This window comes from Aethalodelphis obliquidens, unplaced genomic scaffold, assembly GCF_003676395.1.
Source record: "Aethalodelphis obliquidens isolate GAN/ISIS:26980383/991018 unplaced genomic scaffold, ASM367639v1 scaffold5, whole genome shotgun sequence".
NCBI lineage: Eukaryota > Metazoa > Chordata > Mammalia > Artiodactyla > Delphinidae > Aethalodelphis > Aethalodelphis obliquidens.
This window is the reverse complement of record NW_020837949.1, coordinates 72,353,060-72,375,492: the sequence shown is the minus strand read 5'-3', so window position 1 is coordinate 72,375,492 and position 22,433 is coordinate 72,353,060. Positions and strand designations below refer to the sequence as shown.

At 35.5% G+C, this 22,433-nt stretch overlaps 1 protein-coding gene across 2 annotated transcripts in view; it reads right to left on the bottom strand.

Annotated features, from left to right (window-relative positions):
• ITGB8 (integrin subunit beta 8) overlaps positions 1–22,433 on the bottom strand; it is a 97,478-nt gene that overhangs the window by 21,951 nt on the left and 53,094 nt on the right. For both annotated transcript variants that reach the window (XM_027102644.1, XM_027102645.1), the window contains 3 exons: positions 21,012–21,177; positions 20,272–20,430; positions 7,113–7,208 (listed from right to left, as the gene is read on the bottom strand). In XM_027102644.1, coding sequence (XP_026958445.1) covers positions 7,113–7,208; positions 20,272–20,430; positions 21,012–21,177 — 421 coding nt within the window. The remainder of the gene's footprint in view (positions 1–7,112; positions 7,209–20,271; positions 20,431–21,011; positions 21,178–22,433) is intronic.

The following is a 22,433-nucleotide window of genomic DNA, read 5'->3' as shown; positions in this document are numbered from 1 at the left end:
AAATTTCTAAGAGAAGAAATGGAATAATTTAAGTAGCACTTTCAGATGATAAACGTGGTAGTCAGGTATTAGGGAAATTGTTGAAGGGAACACCAGCTTTGTGGCAAGTTAAAATGGGTTCAAGTATTTGTTGAAGCCAAAAGAAAATGTAGTTTCTCTGAAGTATTAAAAAATAAGTAAAGGACATTAGGAGTAGAAGGAAGAAGTAAAGACAACAAAGGAGATGAAGAAGACCCAGTGAACAGATATGTGTAATGAAAATTAGGGTATCACAATATTGTAGAAATGAAAAAAAGAGAGTTTTCCGGAAAAAAGAACTTTAAAGACTGTGAAAAGAAAGCTATAGCAGGATCACAGAAGTTACAGGTTTGGGGGTGACAGGGGGAATCCCATTGGGTGCTACCAGAGTGACATAGGTGCCAAACGTCTTTTGGGCTTGTAGGACTCACCTGGCCCAAAAGATACTGGACAAAATCAACATTATTCTTATGTAGGAAGGCTTTGACTGGGTTAGCCACTTCCATGGCTCCTCTTGTTCCTTTACTAGATGACCTAGACCAAACCTAGGTACGTTGGTGCTATTTTAAAATATGCTGCTATTCCCCAACCTAATCTATTATAAAGATATGCCCATGGGCTAGAAAAAGCAGAACTCTGGACATGAGTGGTATACTTGGAGTGTGAACTACTTTTCACCTGATAAAAGTCTCCTCCATTATTGTCACAGTCAGTACAACACCAAGTATCAGTGCCCACACTTGGTTCTAGGTGTTACAAACATAGAATTTATACTTATTTATACTTAACTGCTAACTTAAGACCCTGTGTAGTATACATTACTTTTTTTAAAATTTCAACATCTTTATTGGAGTATAATTGCTCTACAATGGTGTGTTACCTTCTGCTGTATAACAAAGTGAACCAGCCATATGTATACATATATCCCCATATCCTCTCCCTCTTGCATCTCCCTCCCAGCCTCCCTATCCCACCCCTCTAGGTGGTCACAAAGCACCGAGCTGATCTCCCTGTGCTATGCAGCTGCTTCCCACCAGCCATCCATTCAACATTTGGTAGTCTATAAACGTCCATGTCACTTTCTCATCTCATCCCAGCCCACCACTCCCTCTCCCTGTGTCCTCAAGTCCAGTTTCCACATCTGTGTCTTTACTCCTGTCCTGCCCCTAGGTTCTTCAGAACCATTTTTTAAAATTAGATTCCATACATATGTGTTAGCATACGGTATTCGTTTTTCTCTTTCTGACTTACTTCACTCTGTATGACAGACTCTAGGTCCATCCACCTCACTACAAGTAACAAAACTTCGTTTCTTTTTATGGCAGAGTAATATTCCATTGTATATATGTGCCACATCTTCTTTATCCATTCATCCGTTGATGGACACTTAGGTTGCTTCCATGTCCTGGCTATTGTAAATAGAGCTGCAATGAACATTGTGGTACATGACTCTTTTTGAATTATGGTTTTCTCAGGGTATATGCACAGTAGTGGGATTGCTGGGTCGTATGGTAGTTCTATTTGTAGTTTTTTAAGGAACCTCCATACTGTTCTCCATAGTGACTGTATCAATTTACATTCCCACCAACAGTGCAAGAGGGTTCTGTTTTCTCCACACCCTTTCCAGCATTTATTGTTTGTAGACTTTTTGATAATGGCCATTCTGACCGGTGTGAGGTGATACCTCATTGTAGTTTTGACTTGATTTCCTCTAATGATTAGTAATGTTGAGCATCCTTTCATGTGTTTGTTAGCAATCTGTATATCTTCTTTGGAGAAATGTCTATTTAGGCTTTCAGCCCATTTTTGGATTGGCTTGTTTTGTTCTTTTGATATTGAGCTGCATGAGCTGCTTGTATATTTTGGAGATTAATTCTTTGTCACTTGCTTCGTTTGCAAATATTTTTTCACATTCTGAGGGTTGTCTTTTCGTCTTCTTTCTGGTTTCCTTTGCTGTGCAAAAGATTTTAAGTTTCATTAGGTCCCATTTGTTTATTTTTGTTTTTATTTCCTTTTCTCTAGGAGGTGGGTCAAAAAGGATCTTGCGGTGATTTATGTCATAGAGTGTTCTGCCTATGTTTTCCTCTAAGAGTTTTATAGTGTCTGGCCTTACATTTAGGTCTTTAATCCATTTAGAGTTTATTATTGTGTATGGTGTTAGGCAGTGTTCTAATTTCATTCTTTTACATGTAGCTGTCCAGTTTTCCCATCACCACTTATTGAAGAGGCTGTCTGTTCTGCACTATTTATTCTTGTCTCCTTTATCAAAGATAAGGTGACCATATGTGCGTGGGTTTATTTCTGGGCTTTCTATCCTGTTCCATTGATCTATATTTCTCTTTTTGTGGCAGTACCACACTGTCTTGATTACTGTAGCTTTGTAGGATAGTCTGAAGTAAGGGAGCCTGATTCCTCAAGCTCCGTTTTTCTTTCTCAAGATTGCTTTGGCTATTCGGCTATTCAGGGTCTTTTGTGTTTCCATACAAATTGTGAAATTTTTGTTCTAGTTCTGTGAAAAATGCCATTGGTAGTTTGATAGGGATTGCATTGAATCTGTAGATTGCTTTGGGTAGTATAGTCATTTTCACAATGTTGATTCTTTGAATCCAAGAACATGGTATATCTTTCCATCTGTTTGTATCATCTTTAATTACTTTCATCAGTGTCTTATAGTTTGCTGCATACAGGTCTTTTGTCTCCTTAGGTAGGTTTAACCCTAAGTATTTTATCTTTTTGTTGCAACGGTAAATGGGAGTATTTCCTTAAATTCTCTTTCGATATTCCATCATTAGTGGATAAGAATGCAAGATATTTCTGTGCATTAAATTTTGTATCCTGCTACTTTACCAAATTCATTGTTTAGCTCTAGTGGTTTTCTGGTAGCATCTTTAGGATTCTCTATGTATAGTATCATGTCATCTGTAAACAGTGACAGTTTTACTTCTTCTTTTCCAATTTGGATTCCTTTTATTTCTTTTTCTTCTCTGCTTGTTGTGGCTAAAACTTCCAAAACTGTGTTGAATAATAGTGGTGAGAGTGGACAACCTTGTCTTCTTCCTGATCTTAGAGGAAATGGTTTCAGTTTTTCACCATTGAGAACGATGTTGGCTGCGGGTTTGTTGTATATGGCCTTTATTATGTTGAGGTAAGTTCCCTCTATGCCTACTATCTGGAGGGTTTTATCATAAATCGGTGTTGAATTTTGTCTAAAGATTTTTCTGCATCTATTGAGATGATCATATGGTTTTTCTCCTTCAATTTCTTAATATGGTTTATCACAGTGATTGATTTGCATATTGAAGAATCCTTGCATTCCTGGGAAAACCCTACTTGATCAGGGTGTATGATCCTTTTAAAGTGCTGTTGGATTCTCTTTGCTAATATTTTGTTGAGGATTTTTGCATCTATGATCATCAGTGATATTCGCCTGTACTTTTCTTTTTTTTGTGACATCTTCGTCTGGTTTGGTTATCAGGGTGATGGTGACCTTGTAGAATGACTTTGGGAGTGTTCCTCCCTCTGCTATATTTTGGAAGAGTTGGAGAAGGATAGATGTTAGCTCTTCTCTAAATGTTTGATACAATTCACCTGTGAAGAAATCTGGTCCTGGGCTTTTGTTTGTGGAAGATTTTTAATCACAGTTTCAATTTCAGTGCTTGTGATTGGTCTGTTTATATTTTCTATTTCTTCCTGGTTCAGTCTGAGAAGGTTGTGCTTTTCTAAGAATTTGTCCATTTCTTCCAGGTTGTCCATTTTATTGGCATAGAGTTGATTGTAGTAATCTCTCATGATCCTTTGCATTTGTGCAGTGCCAGTTGTTACGTCTCCTTTTTCATTTCTAATTCTATTTATTTGAGTCTTCTCCCTTTTTTTTGTTGATGAGTCTGGCTAATGGTTTATCAATTTTGTTTATCTTCTCAAAGAACCAGCTTTCATTTCCATTGATCTTTGCTATCATTTCCTTCATGTCTTTTTCATTTATTTGTGATCTGATCTTTATGATTTCTTTCCTTCTGCCTCCTTTGGGTTTTTTTTTGCTGTTGTTCTTCTTTCTCTAATTGCTTTAGGTGTAAGGTTAGTTGTTTATTTGAAATGTTTCTTGTTTCTTGACGTAGGATTGTATTGCTATAAACTTCCATCTTAGAACTGATTTTGCTGCATCCCAAAGGTTTTGGGTCATCGTGTTTTCATTGTCCTTTGTTTCTAGGTATTTTTTGATTTCCTCTTTGATTTCTTCAGTGATCTCTTGGCTATTTAGTAGTGTATTGTTTAGCCTCCATGTGTTTTTATTTTTTACAGATTTTTTCCTTTATTTTATGTCTAGTCTCATAGTATTGTGGTTTCAAAAGATACTTGATAGAATTTCAAATTTCTTAAATTTGCCAAGGCTTTATTTGTGACCCAAGATATGATCTATCCTGGAGAATGTTCCATGAGCACTTGAGAAGAAAGTGTATCCTGTTGTTTTTGGATGGAGTGTCCTATAAATATCAATTAAGTCCATCTTGTTTAATGTATCATTTAAAGCTTGTGTTTCCTTATTTATTTTCATTTTGGATGATCTGTCCATTGGTGAAAGTGGGGTGTTAAAATCCTCTACTATGAATGTGTTACTGTCGATTTCCCCTTTCATGGCTGTTAGCATTTGCCTTATGTTTTGAGGTGCTCCTATGTTGGGTGCATAAATATTTACAATTGTTATATCTTCTTCTTGGATTGATCTCTTGGTCATTATGTACTGTCCTTCTTTGTCTCTTGTAGTAGTCTTTATTTTAAAGTCTATTTTGTCTGATATGAGAATTGCTACTCCATCTTTCTTTTGATTTCCATTTGCATGGAATATCTTTTTCCATCCCCTCACTTTCAGTCTGTATGTGTCCCTAGGTCTGAAGTAGGTCTCTTGTAGACAGCCTATATACGGGTCTTGTTTTTGTATCCATTGAACCAGTCTGTGTCTTTTGGTTGGAGCATTTAACCCATTTATGTTTAAGGTAATTATCGATATGTATGTTTCTATTACCATTTTTTTAATTGTTTTGGGTTTGTTATTGTATGTCTTTTCCTTCTCTTGTGTTTCCTGCCTAGAGAAGTTCCTTTAGCGTTTGTTGTAAAGCTGGTTTGGTGGTTTCTCTTAGCTTTTTCTTGTCTGTAAAGGTTTTAATTTCTCTGTTGATTCTGAATGAGATCCTAGCTGGTTAGAGTAATCTTGGTTATAGTTTTTTCTCTTTCATCACTTTAAATATGTCCTGCAGTCCCTTTTGGCTTGCAGAGTTTCTGCTGAAAGATCAGCTGTTAACCTTATGGGGATTCCCTTGTATGTTATTTGTTGTTTTTCCCTTGCTGCTTTTAATATTTTTTCCTTGTATTTAATTTTTGATAGCTTGATTAATATGTGTCTTGGCGTGTTTTTCCTTAGATTTATCCTGTATGGGACTCTGTGCTTCCTGGGCTTGACTGACTGTTCCCTTTCCCATATTAGGGAAGTTTTCAACTATAATTTCTTCAGATATTTTCTCCTTCCCTTTCTTTTTCTCTTCTTCTTATGGGGCCCCTATAATTTGAATGTTGATGCATTTAATCTTGTCCCAGAGGTCTCTGAGTCTGTCCTGAATTCTTTTCATTCCTTTTTCTTTACTCTGCTCTGTGGTAGTTATTTCCACTATTTTATCTTCCAGGTCAATTATCTGTTCTGCTGCCTCAGTTTTTCTGCTATTGATTCCTTCTAGAGAATTTTTAATTTCATTTATTGTGTTGTTCATCCTTGTTTGTTTGCTCTTTAGTTCTTCTAGGTCCTTGTTAAACATTTCTTGTATTTTCTTCATTGTATTTCCAAGATCTTGGATCATCTTTACTATCATTACTCTGAATTCTTTTTCAGGTAGACTGCCTATTTCCTCTTCATTTGTTTGGTCTGGTGGGTTTTTACGTTGCTCCTGCATATGCTGTGTGTTTCTCTGTGTTATTTTGCTTAACTCACTGTGTTTTGGGTCTCTTTTTCGCAGGCTACAGGTTCGTAGTTCCTGTTGTTTTTGGTGTCTGCCCCCAGTGGGTAAGGTCGGTTCAATGGGTTGTGTAGGCTTCCTGGTGGATGGGACTAGCGCCTGTGTTCTGGTGGATGAGGCTGGATCTTGTCTTTCTGGCAGGACCATGTCCGGTTGTGTGTTTTGGGGTTTGTGTGAACTTGTTATGATGTTAGGCAGCCTCTCTGTTGATGGGTAGGTTTGTGTTCCTGCCTTGCTAATTGTTTGGCATGGGGTGTCCAGCAGTGGACCTTGCTTGTCGTTGAGTGGAGCTGGGTTTTAGCTTTGAGATGGGGATCTCTGGGAGAGCTCTCGCCGATTGATATTTCATGGGGCTGGGAGGTCTCTGGTAGACCAATGTCCTGAATTCAGCTCTCCCATCTCAGAGGCTCGGGCCTTACAGCCGACTGGAGCCCCAAGACCCTGGCAGCCACACGGCTGGAGAAGATGGGCTATGAGTTGGGTGTCAGCCACTGCCCTGTTGTAGCTCTGTCTCAGCTTCCTCCAAAGGTCACCCAGATGCATTGGGTTATTCCACCAGGAGAACTTGCACATGCCAGTCTGGGATTTATAGATGTCCTCCTGATACTCTTAATTGAAATACCTTGCATTCATGGTGGTGCGAGATACGCTAATAGTGTTGGTTCTCTTTAGTTCAGAGTCTGTAACAGTCAGCCTTCATGTGACCAAGTCAGGAGTAGCTGGCCAATGGTCCCAGAGTGATAACATGTCAGATTCCAAGAAGGCTTTCTGCAGCACCTGAGCAGTAGTCCCAAGCAGCCACTCTGCTCAGCTGCAGTACTCTGACCGGGGAACTCAGTGGGACCCTCACATGAGGATTTCTGCCGGCCCTGGAGCCTGAGTTGCCCACCCAGGCAAGGAGTTGAGGAGAGCATCTCCTGCCCCATCTCACCAGAGGAATGGACACCTGGGCTATGTTAGTTAATACAGTATTAAATTTAGATTGTACAAAGTATAATAACTCCAGAATCCTTACCTGGGGTTCTAAAAAGTATTCTAATTTTAACTATAGATGCAAACATTTTAATTTTTATATTTTGGGAGTTAACATACCTTATACCAGTGAAACTGTTTTCCTTGAACTGCAAATATGACATTAATGTTGTTGTCTATTAACTTTTCTGAAAGTTGGCCTAACGAGGGATGTTCCTGTAACAGAAAATGAAATAAAGAAGGGAGTGAAATTTAGTAGCTGAATTCCACACACTTCCAAACATCTGTTATGAGGAAAACTGTATGATTAACATAAAAATGTATTGTGTTGGGAAGGATTATCATTTTACTAGAGGCATTTAAATTCTTTTAAAAAATAAGGTCAGGGCTTCCCTGGTGGCACAGTGGTTGAGAGTCCGCCTGCCGATGCAGGGGACACGGGTTCATGCCCCAGTCCGGGAAGATCCCACATGCTGCGGAGCGGCTGGGCCTGTGAACCATGGCCGTTGAGCCAGCGCGTTCGGAGCCTGTGCTCCGCAATGGGAGAGGCCACAACGGTGAGAGGCCCACATACCACAAAAAAATAAATAAATAAGGTCAACGTCAACATTATTAAGGATATTTTAAAGACAAAGTCTCCATAAAAACCTTAGAAATTCAGAAAAACGAAGAGGGTTGCATTCAACATAGTACAAAGAGTGTTTAGCACTTCTTTAGATTAACATTGGACTCCAAGTAATATAATTGACAGATTATTTAATATTCAGAAACAGAGACCTATTAGTGACAATCACATTCTGAGGTGAAATTCAGTAACAAGTTTTAAAATGCAGATATATGCATGTATATATATACATATTTACATACATATAAAAATTTGATATATAACATGGTATAGAACAAAGTTTGTTTAAAAGAAGAAAACCCTGTATTCAAATCTCGGATTGTCAGTTTATGATAAAAATTGTATTTCAGGTCTATCCTCTATAACATGTGAATGGTATCTGCCTTCCATGATTGCTGGCAAAAGTAGAAAGATAACAATAGTATGTGAATTATTTAGAGCACTTTCTTGCATATACTCAAAGCTAATAGCAGTTATTATAATTTTTATTTCCAAGAGCTTATACAAGGTGTAGGTTACAGATCTTTCCACTTATTATCATTATACTTTTTTGTCATTTATGTATACATATATTTTATTACAAATGTCTTACATTGATATATAAAACTTAGGTAGCTCTAACTGTGACACTCTTTGCAGTAGTGGGAAAGAAAGCAGGGGATGAGTAGAAAGGGAATAAAACTTAGTAAATATGAGAAGTCTGACAACTATGGAATTTGCTATATAAAGTTATGTAGTAAGACATAGTACTTGATATTTTTCTTTCTATAAATGCTCTTTTAGATATTAAAGCAATCTCAAATAACAACTCTAGATACCTTTAGAGAAATGATGTCAAACTTCACCTGCAGTTGGGCCCACCTGGTTTTGGTGCCTAGTAGTGTAAGCCAAGGATCATGTGACTGAGCCTAATTAGTATCATCTGATTCAAGTTCAGATTACACTGTAGTTTTTGTTTCCCCTTTCACCCTCCAATGCTAACTGTGCTTTTGTTAAGGGAAAAGTTTGTTTAAACCATCTTGGTTAATATTTCTGGATTTTGGCAACTATATGAACTTAGAAAGAGCTAATTTTACTAGTTTCACTTACAGCCTAAGTTCTTTGACCCACTTATTAAACTTATATATATAAGTTTAATAAGTTATAAGACACAGCCTTGTGCTTAAAACTACCATCACTAACATGAGTAACTGGTGTGATTTGAATATCTACGTCCCGCTTTCCAGATTCATACATTGAAATCCTAACCTCCAAGGTGATGTAATATTAGGAGGTGGGCCTTTAGGATGTGATTAGGTCTTGAAGGTAGAGCCCTCTTGAATGGGATTAGTGCCCTTATAAAAGAGAGCCAGTGGAGAAAGTTCCCTTGCACCTTCTGCCATATGAGGTTATAACTAGGAGGTGTTGTCTTTGAACCAAAAAGTAGGCTCTCACCAGACCCCGAATCCTCTAGTGCCTTGATCTTGGACTTACCAACCTCAAAAACTGTGAGGAATAAATTTCTGCTGTTTATAAGCCACCTAATTTATGATGTTTTGGTATAGGAGCCCGAATGGACTAAGATAATAATCATAACAAATATCCTTTATTTCTATATAATCTATAATTGCTTTGTAGAAACACATAAAATTTTCTTTAACTACAATTAAATGTGATATGACTCCAATTTATGAAGGGGTATAAAAAGTATTACCACATGGATTTGCATAAGAAAAATTCTACCCACAGCAATTCTTAAGAATATAATTTTAGAGTAATAGAAGAACAATCCCCAAAATATAAGTTCTATCAGATAAATTTTTATTCCTTGTTCCTAATAATATGCATACTCTTAAAATAGACTTATGACAGTTTGCATAATGCTGGTAAATTAAAGAGAACAACAACAAAAAAGAGAACAAGTAAAAGAAGGTAAGTCTAGCTGTATTGGGAATATTTTTTTAAGGGCAACAACTACTTTTCAAATATTTTTGCTTTGACAAAAAATAATCACAGTTTGCCAAGCATTCCCCCTTCTTAATTTTTAAAACCATTCATATTTTCAGGAAAATTTAATCCATATGTTTTTAACCAGCTTACATTTAACTCACATAAAATCAATATTAAAGAACAGTCCAAAATGTAAGCAGCTTTTGGAGGCTGCTTAATCTCTTTCCCCTTTTCAAAAACAGGAAGTCACATTGACCAAAAGTACACAAAATTTAAATCTAGAAAGTTCTTGTTTGCTCCGAAGATCATTAAGAAGGTCAGTTGGATTTTTAAGCTTAAAAGAACACATTTTTTAAGCCTAGAAAGAAATGTTTTAAAAGAAAATTCCAAGTACCTCGAGGCAGATTGTTAAAACTACAAATGTTTAATAGATGTTTAAACAAACCATCCTTGATGGGAGAATTTTGGATTAATGGCCATTGTTGAAGCCCCTTCCCCTTTCCTCCATGAAGCATAGTATCTTTTAAGTATTTTATCTTTTATGTCTTGTATTTCACTAGCAGGAACACTCCCTCTCGGCCAGCTGTCCTGTGCTGGTGACGTCACTGCTCCTCAGCTTTAACTCCCCCTCTGTCTAACCCATTACATATTGTTTCTCTGAACTCTGAAAATAATTAATGGAGATAACAAGCATTTCTGGGGCAGAAGGGAGAAGGGAAAGCAATGTGCCAAGGCAGCTGCTAAGTAATTAAGGGCAAAAGGATTCCATTCACATTTTTCTTCTTCACCAACACCTTCACTGTGATTTGTGGGAAATAACTTATAAATGTTAGAAGGGAAGATGAGGTAAGAAAGATTCAATGGAGACAGTTTCGGTTAAAGAGATAACTATGTAGAGATGTATGATTTTTAATAATGTGCCTGTGTAGTGACAAGAAAATAAGTGTTTAAGATTCTCCATAAAAGTGAGTTTCATTATAAAAAGTTCTTATAAGATAATATAGAATTTGAAACATTGAATATCATAATAAGATACAAAACAAAAAACCAATGTCTTGGTTAAATAAAAGTATTCAGTTATCTGGATTACTTTTTATAGTTCACTTTTTAGAGGACAGAGACAGCATGAAAACAATGTGATAGCACAGATTTATTTAGAGATGAAGATTTTATGTGTTGTCAGTCCCCATCTCTCCCAATGGCCTATTTGTCTATCTATATGGCTGCATAGTCATAATCGCATAGACCCATGTTTCCCATTAGTGGCGCTATGGACAGTTTGTGTTGTGGGTGTGAGGCTGTCCTGTGCATTGTAGGGTACTTGGCTACATCCCTGGCCTCTACCTATAAGAGGCCAGTATCTCCCTCCTCCCCCAGTTGTAACAACCAAAATGTCTCTGGACATTGAAATGTTCTCTGGAGGGCAAAATCGTTCTGGTTGAGAGCCATACCAAGAGCAGGGGCTTGGAAGCAGACCACCTGGGCCTTCAACTCTTGGCTCTGCAATTACTAGCCATGTAACACTGGGCATCTGTCTTAACCTTCTATGATACAGTTTCTATATATGTAAAACGTATAAATACTAGTATCTACCTCTCAGGGTTATGGTGGGAATTAAATGGGTTAACATGTGTAAAGACTTTCATTTACCATTTTCTAATTATTAAGCCCATATTAATGGTAAGTAGAAGCTCATGTCCTGATGTCACACTGCTTGTCATTTACCTAGGCACTACTATGCAGGGCTGTGTGACCACAGACAAGTTCCTGATCCTTTTAGTGCTTCCATTTTCTCATTTATAAAATGGAGGTAATAACAATATCTACACTTCACTGGGAGGCTGGGTGGTGCTCCCTACGTGTAAAGGGACAAATACCACAGGGCTGCTTAATAAAAGACAGCTTTCAATAAAAGACTGCTTAATAAAAGACATTTGGAGGCCATTACTAAAGGCTAAATGCTGGGCTCTTGGATATGCTTTAACTTGCCTCATTTATTTACCTTTTGCACCTGGCTCCTGAAGTGTTCGAATTTGTGGCTCTTGCCAAACATGCTATCAGTTGCATTCTTGATATCCTTGCTACTGAATGAGGGGCATGGAATAACCATTTTTGTAAGCTTTTCAATGAGAATGGTAGTAAGTTTTCTGCTTAAATATGACTTAACCAAACATATAATTTATTTGGAACAGTCTATTTCATAAGTATTTTCATCAATTTTTGGTTTTATTGAGTCACTTTGGAAAATCAATATTTTTTCTCATTTTCAGGGGCACTATAAAAGCAACATGAGACTACTCTGAGCCTAGCTCAGGTGATTCTGTGTGAAACTTTTGCTTTCAAGTTTAAAGAAGAAAAAGTAAATATTGTTTGCAGAAATAATTTCCTGGGTAATTTTCTGCAAGCATGACAAGCATTAAAATTACGTCTATTCTAAAGTTATTATTAAAGTCATTATTGTTCACATGCCCCCTCCATCCCGCTCCCCACTGGTAACCACTAGCTTGTTCTCTGTATCTGTGAGTCTGTTTCTGTTTTGTTATATCCATTCATTTGTTTTATTTTTTATATTCCACATATAAGTGAAAATATGCAGTATTTGTATTTTTCTGTCTGAGTCATTTTACTAAGCATAATACCCTCTATATCCATCCATGTTGTTGCGTATGGCAAAATTTCATTCTTTATTATGGATGAGTAATATTCCATTGTATATATATACCACAAACTTCTTTATCTATTCAGTTGTTGATGGACGCTTACGTTGCTTCCATATCTTGGCTGTTTTACATATTGCTCCTATGAACATCGGTGTACATAGATCTTTTTGAATTAATGTTTTCATTTTCTTCAGATATATATATACCCAGGAGTGGAATTGCTGGATCATATGTTAGTTCTATTTTTAATTTTTTGAGTAGCCTCCATACTGTTTTCCAAGTTGGAGGGTTCCCTTTTCTTTACATTCCTCACTGACATTTATTGTTTGTGGTCTTTTTGATGATGGTCATTCTGACTGGTGTGAGGTGATATCTCGTTGTGGTTTTGATTTGCATTTCCCTGATGATTAATGATGTTGAACATCTTTTCACATGCCTGTTGGCCATCTGTATGTCTTCTTTGGAAGAATGCCTATTCAGGTCTTCTGCCCATTTTTTTAATCAGGGTGTTTTTGATATTGAGTTGTATTAGCTGTTGATATATTTTGGATATTGCCCCCTTATTGGACATATCATTTGCAAATATCTTCTCATGTTCAGTAGGTTGCATTTTCATTTTTTTGATGGTTTCCTTTGCTGTGTAAAAGCTTTTAAGTTTGATTAGGCCCCATTTGTTTATTTTTGCTTTTGTTTCCCTTGCCTGAAGAGACAGGTCCAAAAACATAGTGCTAAGATCTTTGTCAAAGACCATACTCCCTATGTTTTCTTCTAGGACTTTTGTGGTTTCTGGTCTTACATTTAGGTCTTTAATCCATTTTCAGTTTATTTTTATATATGGTGTGGAAAAAAATGTTCTAATTTTATTCCTTTGAATGTAGCTGTCCAGTTTTCCCAGCACCACTTGTTGAAGAGACTGTCTTTTCCCCACTGTATATTCTTGCCTCCGTTGTCATAGATTAATTGACCATATGTGCATGGGCTTATTTCTGGGCTCTCTATTCTGTTCAGCTGATCTTTATGGCTCTTGTTGTGCCAATACCATACTGTTTTGATTATTGTAGCTTTGTAGTATAGTCTGAAGTCAGGAAGCATGATGCCTCCAGCTTTCTTCTTTTTTCTCAAGATTTCTTTGGCAATTTGGGGGTCTCCCATGGTTACATATAAATTTTAGGATAATTTGTTCTAGTTCTGTGAAAAATGTTATTGGTAATTTGATAGGGATTGCATTAAATCTGTAGATTGCTTTGGGTAGAATGGCCATTTAAACAATATTAATTCTTCCAATCCAAGAGCATGGGATGTCTTTCCATTTCTTTTTATCATTTTCAGTTTCCTTCATCAGTGCTTTATAGTTTTCAGAGTATAGGTCTTTCACCTCCTTGGTTAAGTTTATTCCTAGGTATTGTATTCTTTTTGATGTGATTTTAAATGGAATTGTTTTCTTACCTTCTCTTCCTGAGAAAATATATAATACTAATACATTATTAGTGTATAGAAAAGCAATAGATTTTTGTATATTAATCTTGTATCCTGCAACTTTACTGAATTAATTTATTAGTGCTAATAGCTTTTTGATGAAGACTTTAGGGTTTTCTATATACAGTATCATGTCATCTGCATATAGTGATAGAATCATCTATATTCATCAGACATATTGGCCTATAATTTTCTTTTTTTTTACTGTATTTCTCTGGTTTTGGTGTCAGGGTAATGGTGGCTTCATAGAATGAGTTTGAAAGTGTTTCCTCCTCTTCAATTTCTTGAAATAGTTTAAGAAAGATAGGTATTAACTCTTCTTTATATGTTTGTTAGCATTCCCCTGTGAAGCCCTTTGGTCCTGGACTTTTGTTTGGGAGGTTTTGATTACTGATTCAATTTCAACACTAGTTATCAGTCTATTCAAATTATCTATTTCTTCTTGATTCAGTCTTGGAATATTGTATGTTTCTAGGAATTTATCCATTTCTTCTAGGTTGTCCAATTTGTTGGCATTAACTGTTCATAGTATTCTCTTATGATTGTATTTCTGTGATAACAGCAGTAGCTTCTCTTTCATTTCTTATCTTGTGTATTTGGGTACTCTCTTTTTTTTTTCTGAATGAACCTGGTTAAAGACTTATCAGTTTTGTTTATCTTTTCAAAAAATAAGTTCTTGGTTTCATTGATTTTTTCTGTTGTTTTTTGGGGGGGTAGTGTCTTTAATTTATTTATTTCTGCTTTGATCTTTATTATATCCTTCTTTCTGCTGACTTTGGACTTTGCTCTTCTTTTTCTAATTCCTTTAGTTGGTAAGTTAGGCTGTTTATTTGAAATTTTTTCTTATTTTTTCAGTTAGGCCTGTATCACTATTAACTTCCCTCTTAGAACTGCTTTTGGTGCACCCCATATATTTTTGAGTGTTGTGTTCCATTTTCATTTGCCTTGTCTCAAGATATTTTCTGATTTCCTCATTGGTTTCTTCATTGACCACTGTTTTTTTTAGTAGCATGTTGTTTAGTCTCCATGTGTTTGTTCATTTCCTGTTTTTCTTTCTATAAATGATCTATAGTTTCATGCCATTGTGGTCAGAAAAGATGCTTGATATAATGTCTATTTTCTTAAATTTGTTGAGACTTGTTTTGACAAGCATGTGATCTATCCTGGAGAATGCTCCATGTACACTTGAAAAGAATGTGCATGCTGCTGTTTTGGATGGAATGTCCTGTAGATATCTATTAAGTCCAACTGGCCTAATGATTCATTTAAGGCCACTGTTCCCTTATTTATTTTCTGTCTGGATGATCTCCCCATTGATGTCATTGGGATGTTAAAGTGCCCTACTATTATTGTATTACTGTCCATTTCTCCCTTTATTTCTGTTAATATTTTATATATGTATTCCTGTTTTGGACACATATATGTTAATGAGTGTAATCTCTTCTTGTATTGATCCCTTTATCATAATATAGTATATAATTCCCTCTTTGTCTTTTGTTATAGACTTTGTTTTAAAGTCTATTTTGTCTGATAAGGGTCTGCTGCTTCAGCTTTCTTTTGTTTCCATTTGCATAGAATATCAACCCCTTACCTTCAGTCCGTGTATCTTTAGCTCTCAAGTGAGTGTCTTATAAACAGCATATAGATGGGTTATTTTTTATCCAATCAGCCACGCTGTGTCCTTTGATTGGAGCATTTAGTCCATTGACATTTAAAGTGATTATTGGAAGGTATGTGCTTATTACCATTTTGTTACTTTTTTCTGGTTGTTTCTCTGTTTTGTCTTCTTGTTTTAGTCTATCCCCTTGTGGTTTGATGATTTTCTTTAGTTGTATGCTTGTGTTCATGTCTTTTTAGTTTTAGTCTCTCTTTAGTTTAGTGGTGTGCTTTAGCTCATCTCTTTTCTTTTTAGTTTTTGTATGCCTATGGCAGGTTTTTGATTTGTGGTTATCATGAAGTTCATATATTTTGACCTTTAACTATATCTACTTGTTTTAAACTGATAGTCATTTAAGTTCAAGGACATTCTAAAAGAGCTACATTTTTTACTATCCCCTCCACATTTTGTTTTTGATATCATATTTTATATCTTCATATCAATCCCTTAACTATTTATTGTAGTTTTAGTTGCTTCTACAATTTTTGTCTTTTAACCTTTGTAGTAGCTTATTTAGGTAGTTGAACCCCTGTCTTTACTATATATCTGCCTTTACCAGTGGCATTTTCCCCTTCCTATAATTTATTTCTTTGTTAGAGCCTTTTCTTTTTCACTTAAAGGACGCCCTTTAATGTTTCTTGTAAGTTTGGTTTAGTGTTGATTAACTCTGTTAGTTTTTGCTTGTCTGAGATGCTCTTTCTCTCTCCTTCAATTCTGAATGATGACTTGCTGTATAGAGTATCCTAGGTTGTAGGGGTTTTTTTCCTTTCAACACTTTAAGTATATCATGTCACTCCCTTCTGGCCTGCAAAGTCTGCTATAAAACCATCTGATAGCCTTATGGGTGTTCCCTTGTATGTGACTCTTTATTTTTCTCTTGCTGAAGTTCTCTCTTTACCTTTAACTAAAAGTTGTAACAATATTTTTTTAAAAATCAGCTGCATATGGACTTAAAACTTTCTGGGTGCATTTAGCCTGAGTGATATTCCCTTTACTTTCCTGATGGTGCATGTTCATAAAACCCAAACGTGCTAACACTCTAAACTGATCTTATCTTTTTAATTAATTTAAAAAGTTTTTCTTATGCAGTGTTAAGCAGAGAAAAACAAAGTAAGAATCAGGAAATAAGGTGAAAATTTTTATTATATGCTTTAGTTTTGACATATTAGAATTTTAATGTTATTATTCTTATAATTATGTATCAGTAATTTCCATGAGACTAAATAAGTAAAGGAATTCTGAGGAGTTAAATGATAGGAGGGGTGAAGAATCACTGACCATAATATGATGGGGCACAAAAAAATGCTCAGAGAAAGAAACACCATACCTGAGCTACTAATATAATTAGAAGTGTGGTAGGATCTTGCTTATTTGCATCTCTCCATCAGGACTGAGAGTCACAGCAATATTTGAAAGTCCCATTAATAATGGTTCATTGCATGACCTGTGTGCCTCTTCCAAATATTTGCTCTTTGGGCCCCTTTCATTGTTACTGGAGACTCTGGTGTTATTCTTGGCCAAGGATGGGGTGAATGGTTGTGAGGAGGGCTTTGCATGAAGTTGGGAATCACCCTGGAGGATCTGGGTAGGGAGACAGGGTGAAATTCTAGGACCTCAGTATTAACCTGTCTTCTACACCATTAACAATTTTTATACTAACCTCTACCATTTTAGAAACAAATCCTTATTTTAAGCTGGCATTATTACTGGTAAATTATAAAACTACATTACTACTCAAGTTTTTCTTACTGGCAACTGGAGAAAAAGCAGTGGAAAAGGTAATTTATTTAATACTATAATATTATTTGCCAATGGCCATATATAAAATGTAACAATGCTTAAACTGTTTAAAATTTTATCATGTTATGTAATTTAAGTAGGCCAGATTATCTGCTTTATTTCTTCTATAAGTAAGACTGTAACTAGAAAGTTAGAGCAGAAACTACAGCAAGAACTTCACTGCTCTATTTATTCTAGTTTTCCCTTGAGACACTGTGGCAAAGTGGTTAAGAATATAGATTTTAATAAAAGATTGAACTGGATTGAGCCCTACCTCTGCCACTTATTAGCTTCTTAGCTGTCTGTCCTCAGTCAACATTCTTAGTTTCTTCTCCCCTCAGTTTTTCTGTTTATAAAAGAAAGATAACTATGACTACCTTACCAAGTTGTTGTAAAGATAAATTTCATACTGTATACACTGTACTGTATGCAGTATACTGATACTGTATGTACATATGTGGTTTCAGTTAATAAAAACTGAAAACAGGGTAGATGTTATAATTCTGGAATTCACATTGACCCTCATGAAATACCTAGGTGAATAAGCAGTAGAACTCTGGATCATGTAATTTAGACATGTAAAAGATCTTTTATCATTTCCTTTTATAAATGAAAGGACCAGAGTCTTGGCCCAAGAAGCTCAGGTACTATTCAACATTACTGGTATTGGCTGCTAGACATAAAGCCAAGAAGCAAAGTGTTTGATTGCTTGTCTAAATAATACCTTTTTAAATTCCTCTATAATGGCTGAATAGGAGAGAATGGAGGTCATTTTAAAATAAGCAGGTACATATGCTTATTAGGCTCAGGGTAGCTTTGGATGTAGGAGGTTTCAGAGCAGTCGTACACCTTGTGTATATAAACACATAGTCAAGGAATCAATCAAAATGCTTCAACTTCTTTTGTTTTAGGGCAGTGTCCCTGGAAATGAAGGGAATGAACTTCTTAGGAAGAGGATCTCTTAAAACACAGACATGGGATAAATGAGATAAAAATATTCTTCTAAGCTATTAATAAACACACTACTCCTTGGTTTATTCAATACATATCAGTGACATGTGGAAGGTTCATTGTTTTAAGTAGGTAAAACAATTTTCAAGAGAGCAAATAAAGTTCATGATAGTTTGTCCAAATTCCTGATATCATAAGAGCCCAAACACTGTGTAAAATTCCATCAGAATTATAATTTGTTTCCATAAGGTTATATGGCATGGCATATGTCTAAAAGTATGAGAACATTTCTTTGCCTTAAGGAATCCGTCCTATATGAGCAACAGCACCCTCTAAAATACAATTATGGAGCGATGACTTCAATGACTTGGCAAAACTTCAAAACGATAATGCAATGCAATTTGAGAATAATGTGATTATTATTTTCCCTTTAAAAAAAAAAAGCTTCTACTTGTCTCACAATAGAATAGTTCCTCTTGTCTTCTCCTCCACTCCCAGTAAATGAATTAGAACTCTGTCTCAGATTAAAAGAGGTTGGATGGAAGGAAAGATAATAAATGACTTAATTAAAGTGGATGGGTCTACCAAAGTGAAATGTGGCTGAGTAGAAGAGAATTAGCAAAGAGAAAGACACTAAGGGAATAACTCCAAATGCTAAAATTTAAAATTCAAATTGTAGTTATTTTTAAAAATCTTTAAATGTTGAGGCTGCTTTCAAGAATCTAAACCAACCAAGGGTTGAACTTGTTTTATGCGGTAATAACAGTTGCTCCTCTAGACTTTCAAAAAGTCTGGTAGAATGTTTCAGATTAACAAAATTTAAACTATTTAAATTTCACTCATGGGAACTACACACATTTCAGCATAATTTATATGTTTCTAATATTGCATTTCCCAAACTGTGCATGAGGTGCCTTAGAGCACTGCAGTACACTCACCAGGATACCTCAAAATATCTTGAATTTTTAAGGGAAGCACAGTAATACGTGGCATCTGTCAGGTACCCATGAACTACTAGCTGGAGGTGGTTCACAGCTTTACCATTACATTCGTCTCTGTTGTTTTAGATGATGCCATATCTTTGCAAAACTGGGCAACATGAAAATCAGTGCGGAACAGGAAGTGAGGATGGTTACATCTAGTCTGATTCCAAGGCTTGGGAAGTTCCCATTGTAACTTATTTACTAAGAATGACAAACTATACATATATATATATATATATATACACACACACACACACACACACATATGTTTTTTGATGTTCATGTGTATTATTATTTTTTTTTTTTCATGTGTATTATTTTTTTAACTGGCTACTAAGTTTTTAGGACACAAATAGTTATGTTATTTGGACCTAACTACTTAATAAACAGAACTGTCAGGCTCTTTGTTTGCTTGTTTTGCCTACGTGTACAAGGGGAAAGATTACTAAGACACTAGGTACCACAATATGAGAAAGTTTGGAAGCTTTTGTTCTAACATTTGCATGCCTGTATAAGTAGGTGTCATGTCACAAGTAAATGATGCTTTATGCAGTTATTTTCTACATGAAGAATAGCTAATGCTGGGAAAGATGTTCTAAGAGATTGAATTTAAATATATGATTCAGAGCCGAAACTAACCCTCAGGAAGCAATCCAGATATGCACTGTTTAAACAAAAGAGCCCTTAAATATAGATAAACTTCAGAAGGAAGGAGTGAGGTATAAAATTGAAAGCCGGTTTTGTTTTACTCCTTTTTTCCCCTAGTCTCTACTTTGATTCTGTCTATTTTACTGCGAGGATTCCTCAAGCCAAATACGTTCTTCTTAATCTCTAATATGTTTTTCAATACTAACCCTGTAGAAGTAGTTATAAGTAAACTAGTAAGGCAAACGTATATGTATATGCTCTTTTCCTTTTAAGGTCCTTCAGTTGAGTAAAAAGTAAGCTCTTCTATCACTCTTATTTTCATAAATTGTACAGTGCTTTGTAGGATATTAGAGAGTCAGCTACTAGATATTATCAAAGTATTTCAGCCTTATATTTTATTGAGCAGAATTTATAGACTGCATTGTTCTGTAACTTGTCTTTCATGACTTATCCTGACTCTGCATCATGATCCTTTAGGTAATTTCTCGGTACAAGGACAGCTGAATTGCCAATTTAAACTTATACTATAACCAGAAAAGTCATAACTACTAATAGGCTGTTGCTGTATTACCATGCTCGTTGATCTGACGTAGACGTTGTTTTTCAGATGGCAGTTTCCATCATTTGGCACCACTATGCCTGCCAATTTGCTATCTAGAGCAAGATGAGATGTCTGGTCTGTCATCACCAGCAGCAATCTTTTAGCTTCTTTTCGCCATCCAATGTGACTCTTAAAATAAACATGTAATTAGATCTTGTACAATAACATAGATCTTTACTATGGTCTTCATTTCAAGTAAACATTAAATTTAAAACATTAAGTCAGGCTAGAATGATGTGCATAAATTCAGTGCTGTTTCATAAATAGCATTAACTTTTATTTGTATATCCTCTTCCACAGCCGTTTGACCACACTATCTCCTGGCTAGAGACTTCTGGTGTTCCACAGAGGAAGAACAAGCCAGGTTTATGAAGTGCAGACTGCCCACTGTGATGTGAGTAGGACAACAAGCTACTTCTGTTTTTTTCCTTGGAGAGTAGTGAGTGAAAAGAGCAGCCCTTTTGGAAATGATTTTCCAAGTGCATAAGTTATTCTTTCCCTTTTATCTTTTCCTATTTATAACCCTCTCCTAATTTAGCCCCTCTGTCCTGAACACATACCAAAATGAATAATACTGGTGACGAATAACAGATAGGAGAAGAATGTATTCTTCTATGCTATGTTTTCACTCCATAAATCAAAGGGAAAAATCCTAACTTCTTGGAGAATTTTTCATCTGAGCAAATATTCAATAATGTGAAACTTCTTACCTCACAGACAGCTGCCTGAAGCATAGCATCAAAACCTCCTTCAGGTGTATCTATATTTCCAGAGATCTTCTGTCTGTGAACTGCTTTTTCAAACTCAGTGATGTTTTCCGTCAAAGACAGCACATGGATATACCCATGGGGAGGCATACAGTCTAAGTTGTAGTCACTATATGGGTAAAGAAGAAATGCAAATTCTATTTTGCTATGCGTCCTTCAAAGATCCAAAATACTATTCATGGTCATAGTAAAAGTGTGTGGTTGATGTGAGAAGGGAATACCTTTTTTATTTTTGCCAAGAAAATTTTATTAGAGAAAATCTGTATTTTATAAAATCAGAGAAAAGCTCAATATTGGTGAATATTTCTTTGCATGTAGCAATATAATGCCTTGGTCGTCAAAACATAAAGAAGATTAAACATGTTTAATATAGGACACCTAAGGGCTTTTATTATGCTAATATGCACTGTTAATTTTTAAGAGGAGATGAAAATTTACAGTGATTTCCTATCACATTTGCCCATGGAACAGCTGAAAAACACTTTTTGGGAAATGTTTTTAGGAATTTAGTTAAAATATTATACTACTGTTAGATATTTTAAAATATTTTGCTAATTTTAAAGTGATGCTTGGTGTAGAATTACTGATGCATGGTCAAAATTCATTAAAATTGTTTTGAGAATTCCATAATGTCCCCAAAGGTGAGGATCATTCCTCAGGTGCATTTGTATTCAGGGAGAAGGTGTGTGAAGCTCCATGTGGAGAGGCATCAGTCTTGTTCCTCTACAACAGAAAGCAGAGTTGTTTTGGTAAATTAGAGTATATACTGTAAAGTGATCTGGGCAATTCATGAAAGTAGGAAAGAAGACGATAAAATGAAATGTTTTGTTAAGGAAGAACTGAACACATTTATAGTTCTCTCTGAAAATTCAACAGGCTAAGTATCGTGTGAGAAATTCATATTTTAAAGGTCTGTTTTCCTTTCATAGTAGGGAATATGCTGTTCCAAAATGATAAGAAAAAGGGCTCTTTCTAGCAAACAAATTCTCTCTTTTGACCTACCTATCCTCCATGTGCTAGCTGAGTTTTGTTTGAAATCACATCATAAGCAATGTAATTATAAACAGTCACAATACAGTAATGGAAATACAGATGCAATACTGGCAAAATAAGTACTTTAAATTTGATAAACCTTAATTCAGCAAATTTGGATCAATCAAAAAAGGAATACAGAAGTTTCAAAGATGTATTTTATATATATATAGTAGCCTGATTATTGGAGGTTTATCCAAAATTACTAATATTATTTGTGTTTTTTGTAATAGAAACTAAGTGAATGATATTTGAAAAAATATAAAGTAAAAAGCCACCCTTCAGTCTCAGAAGTTTTCAGATAGAAACATACTTCTTCTATACATATTTTCA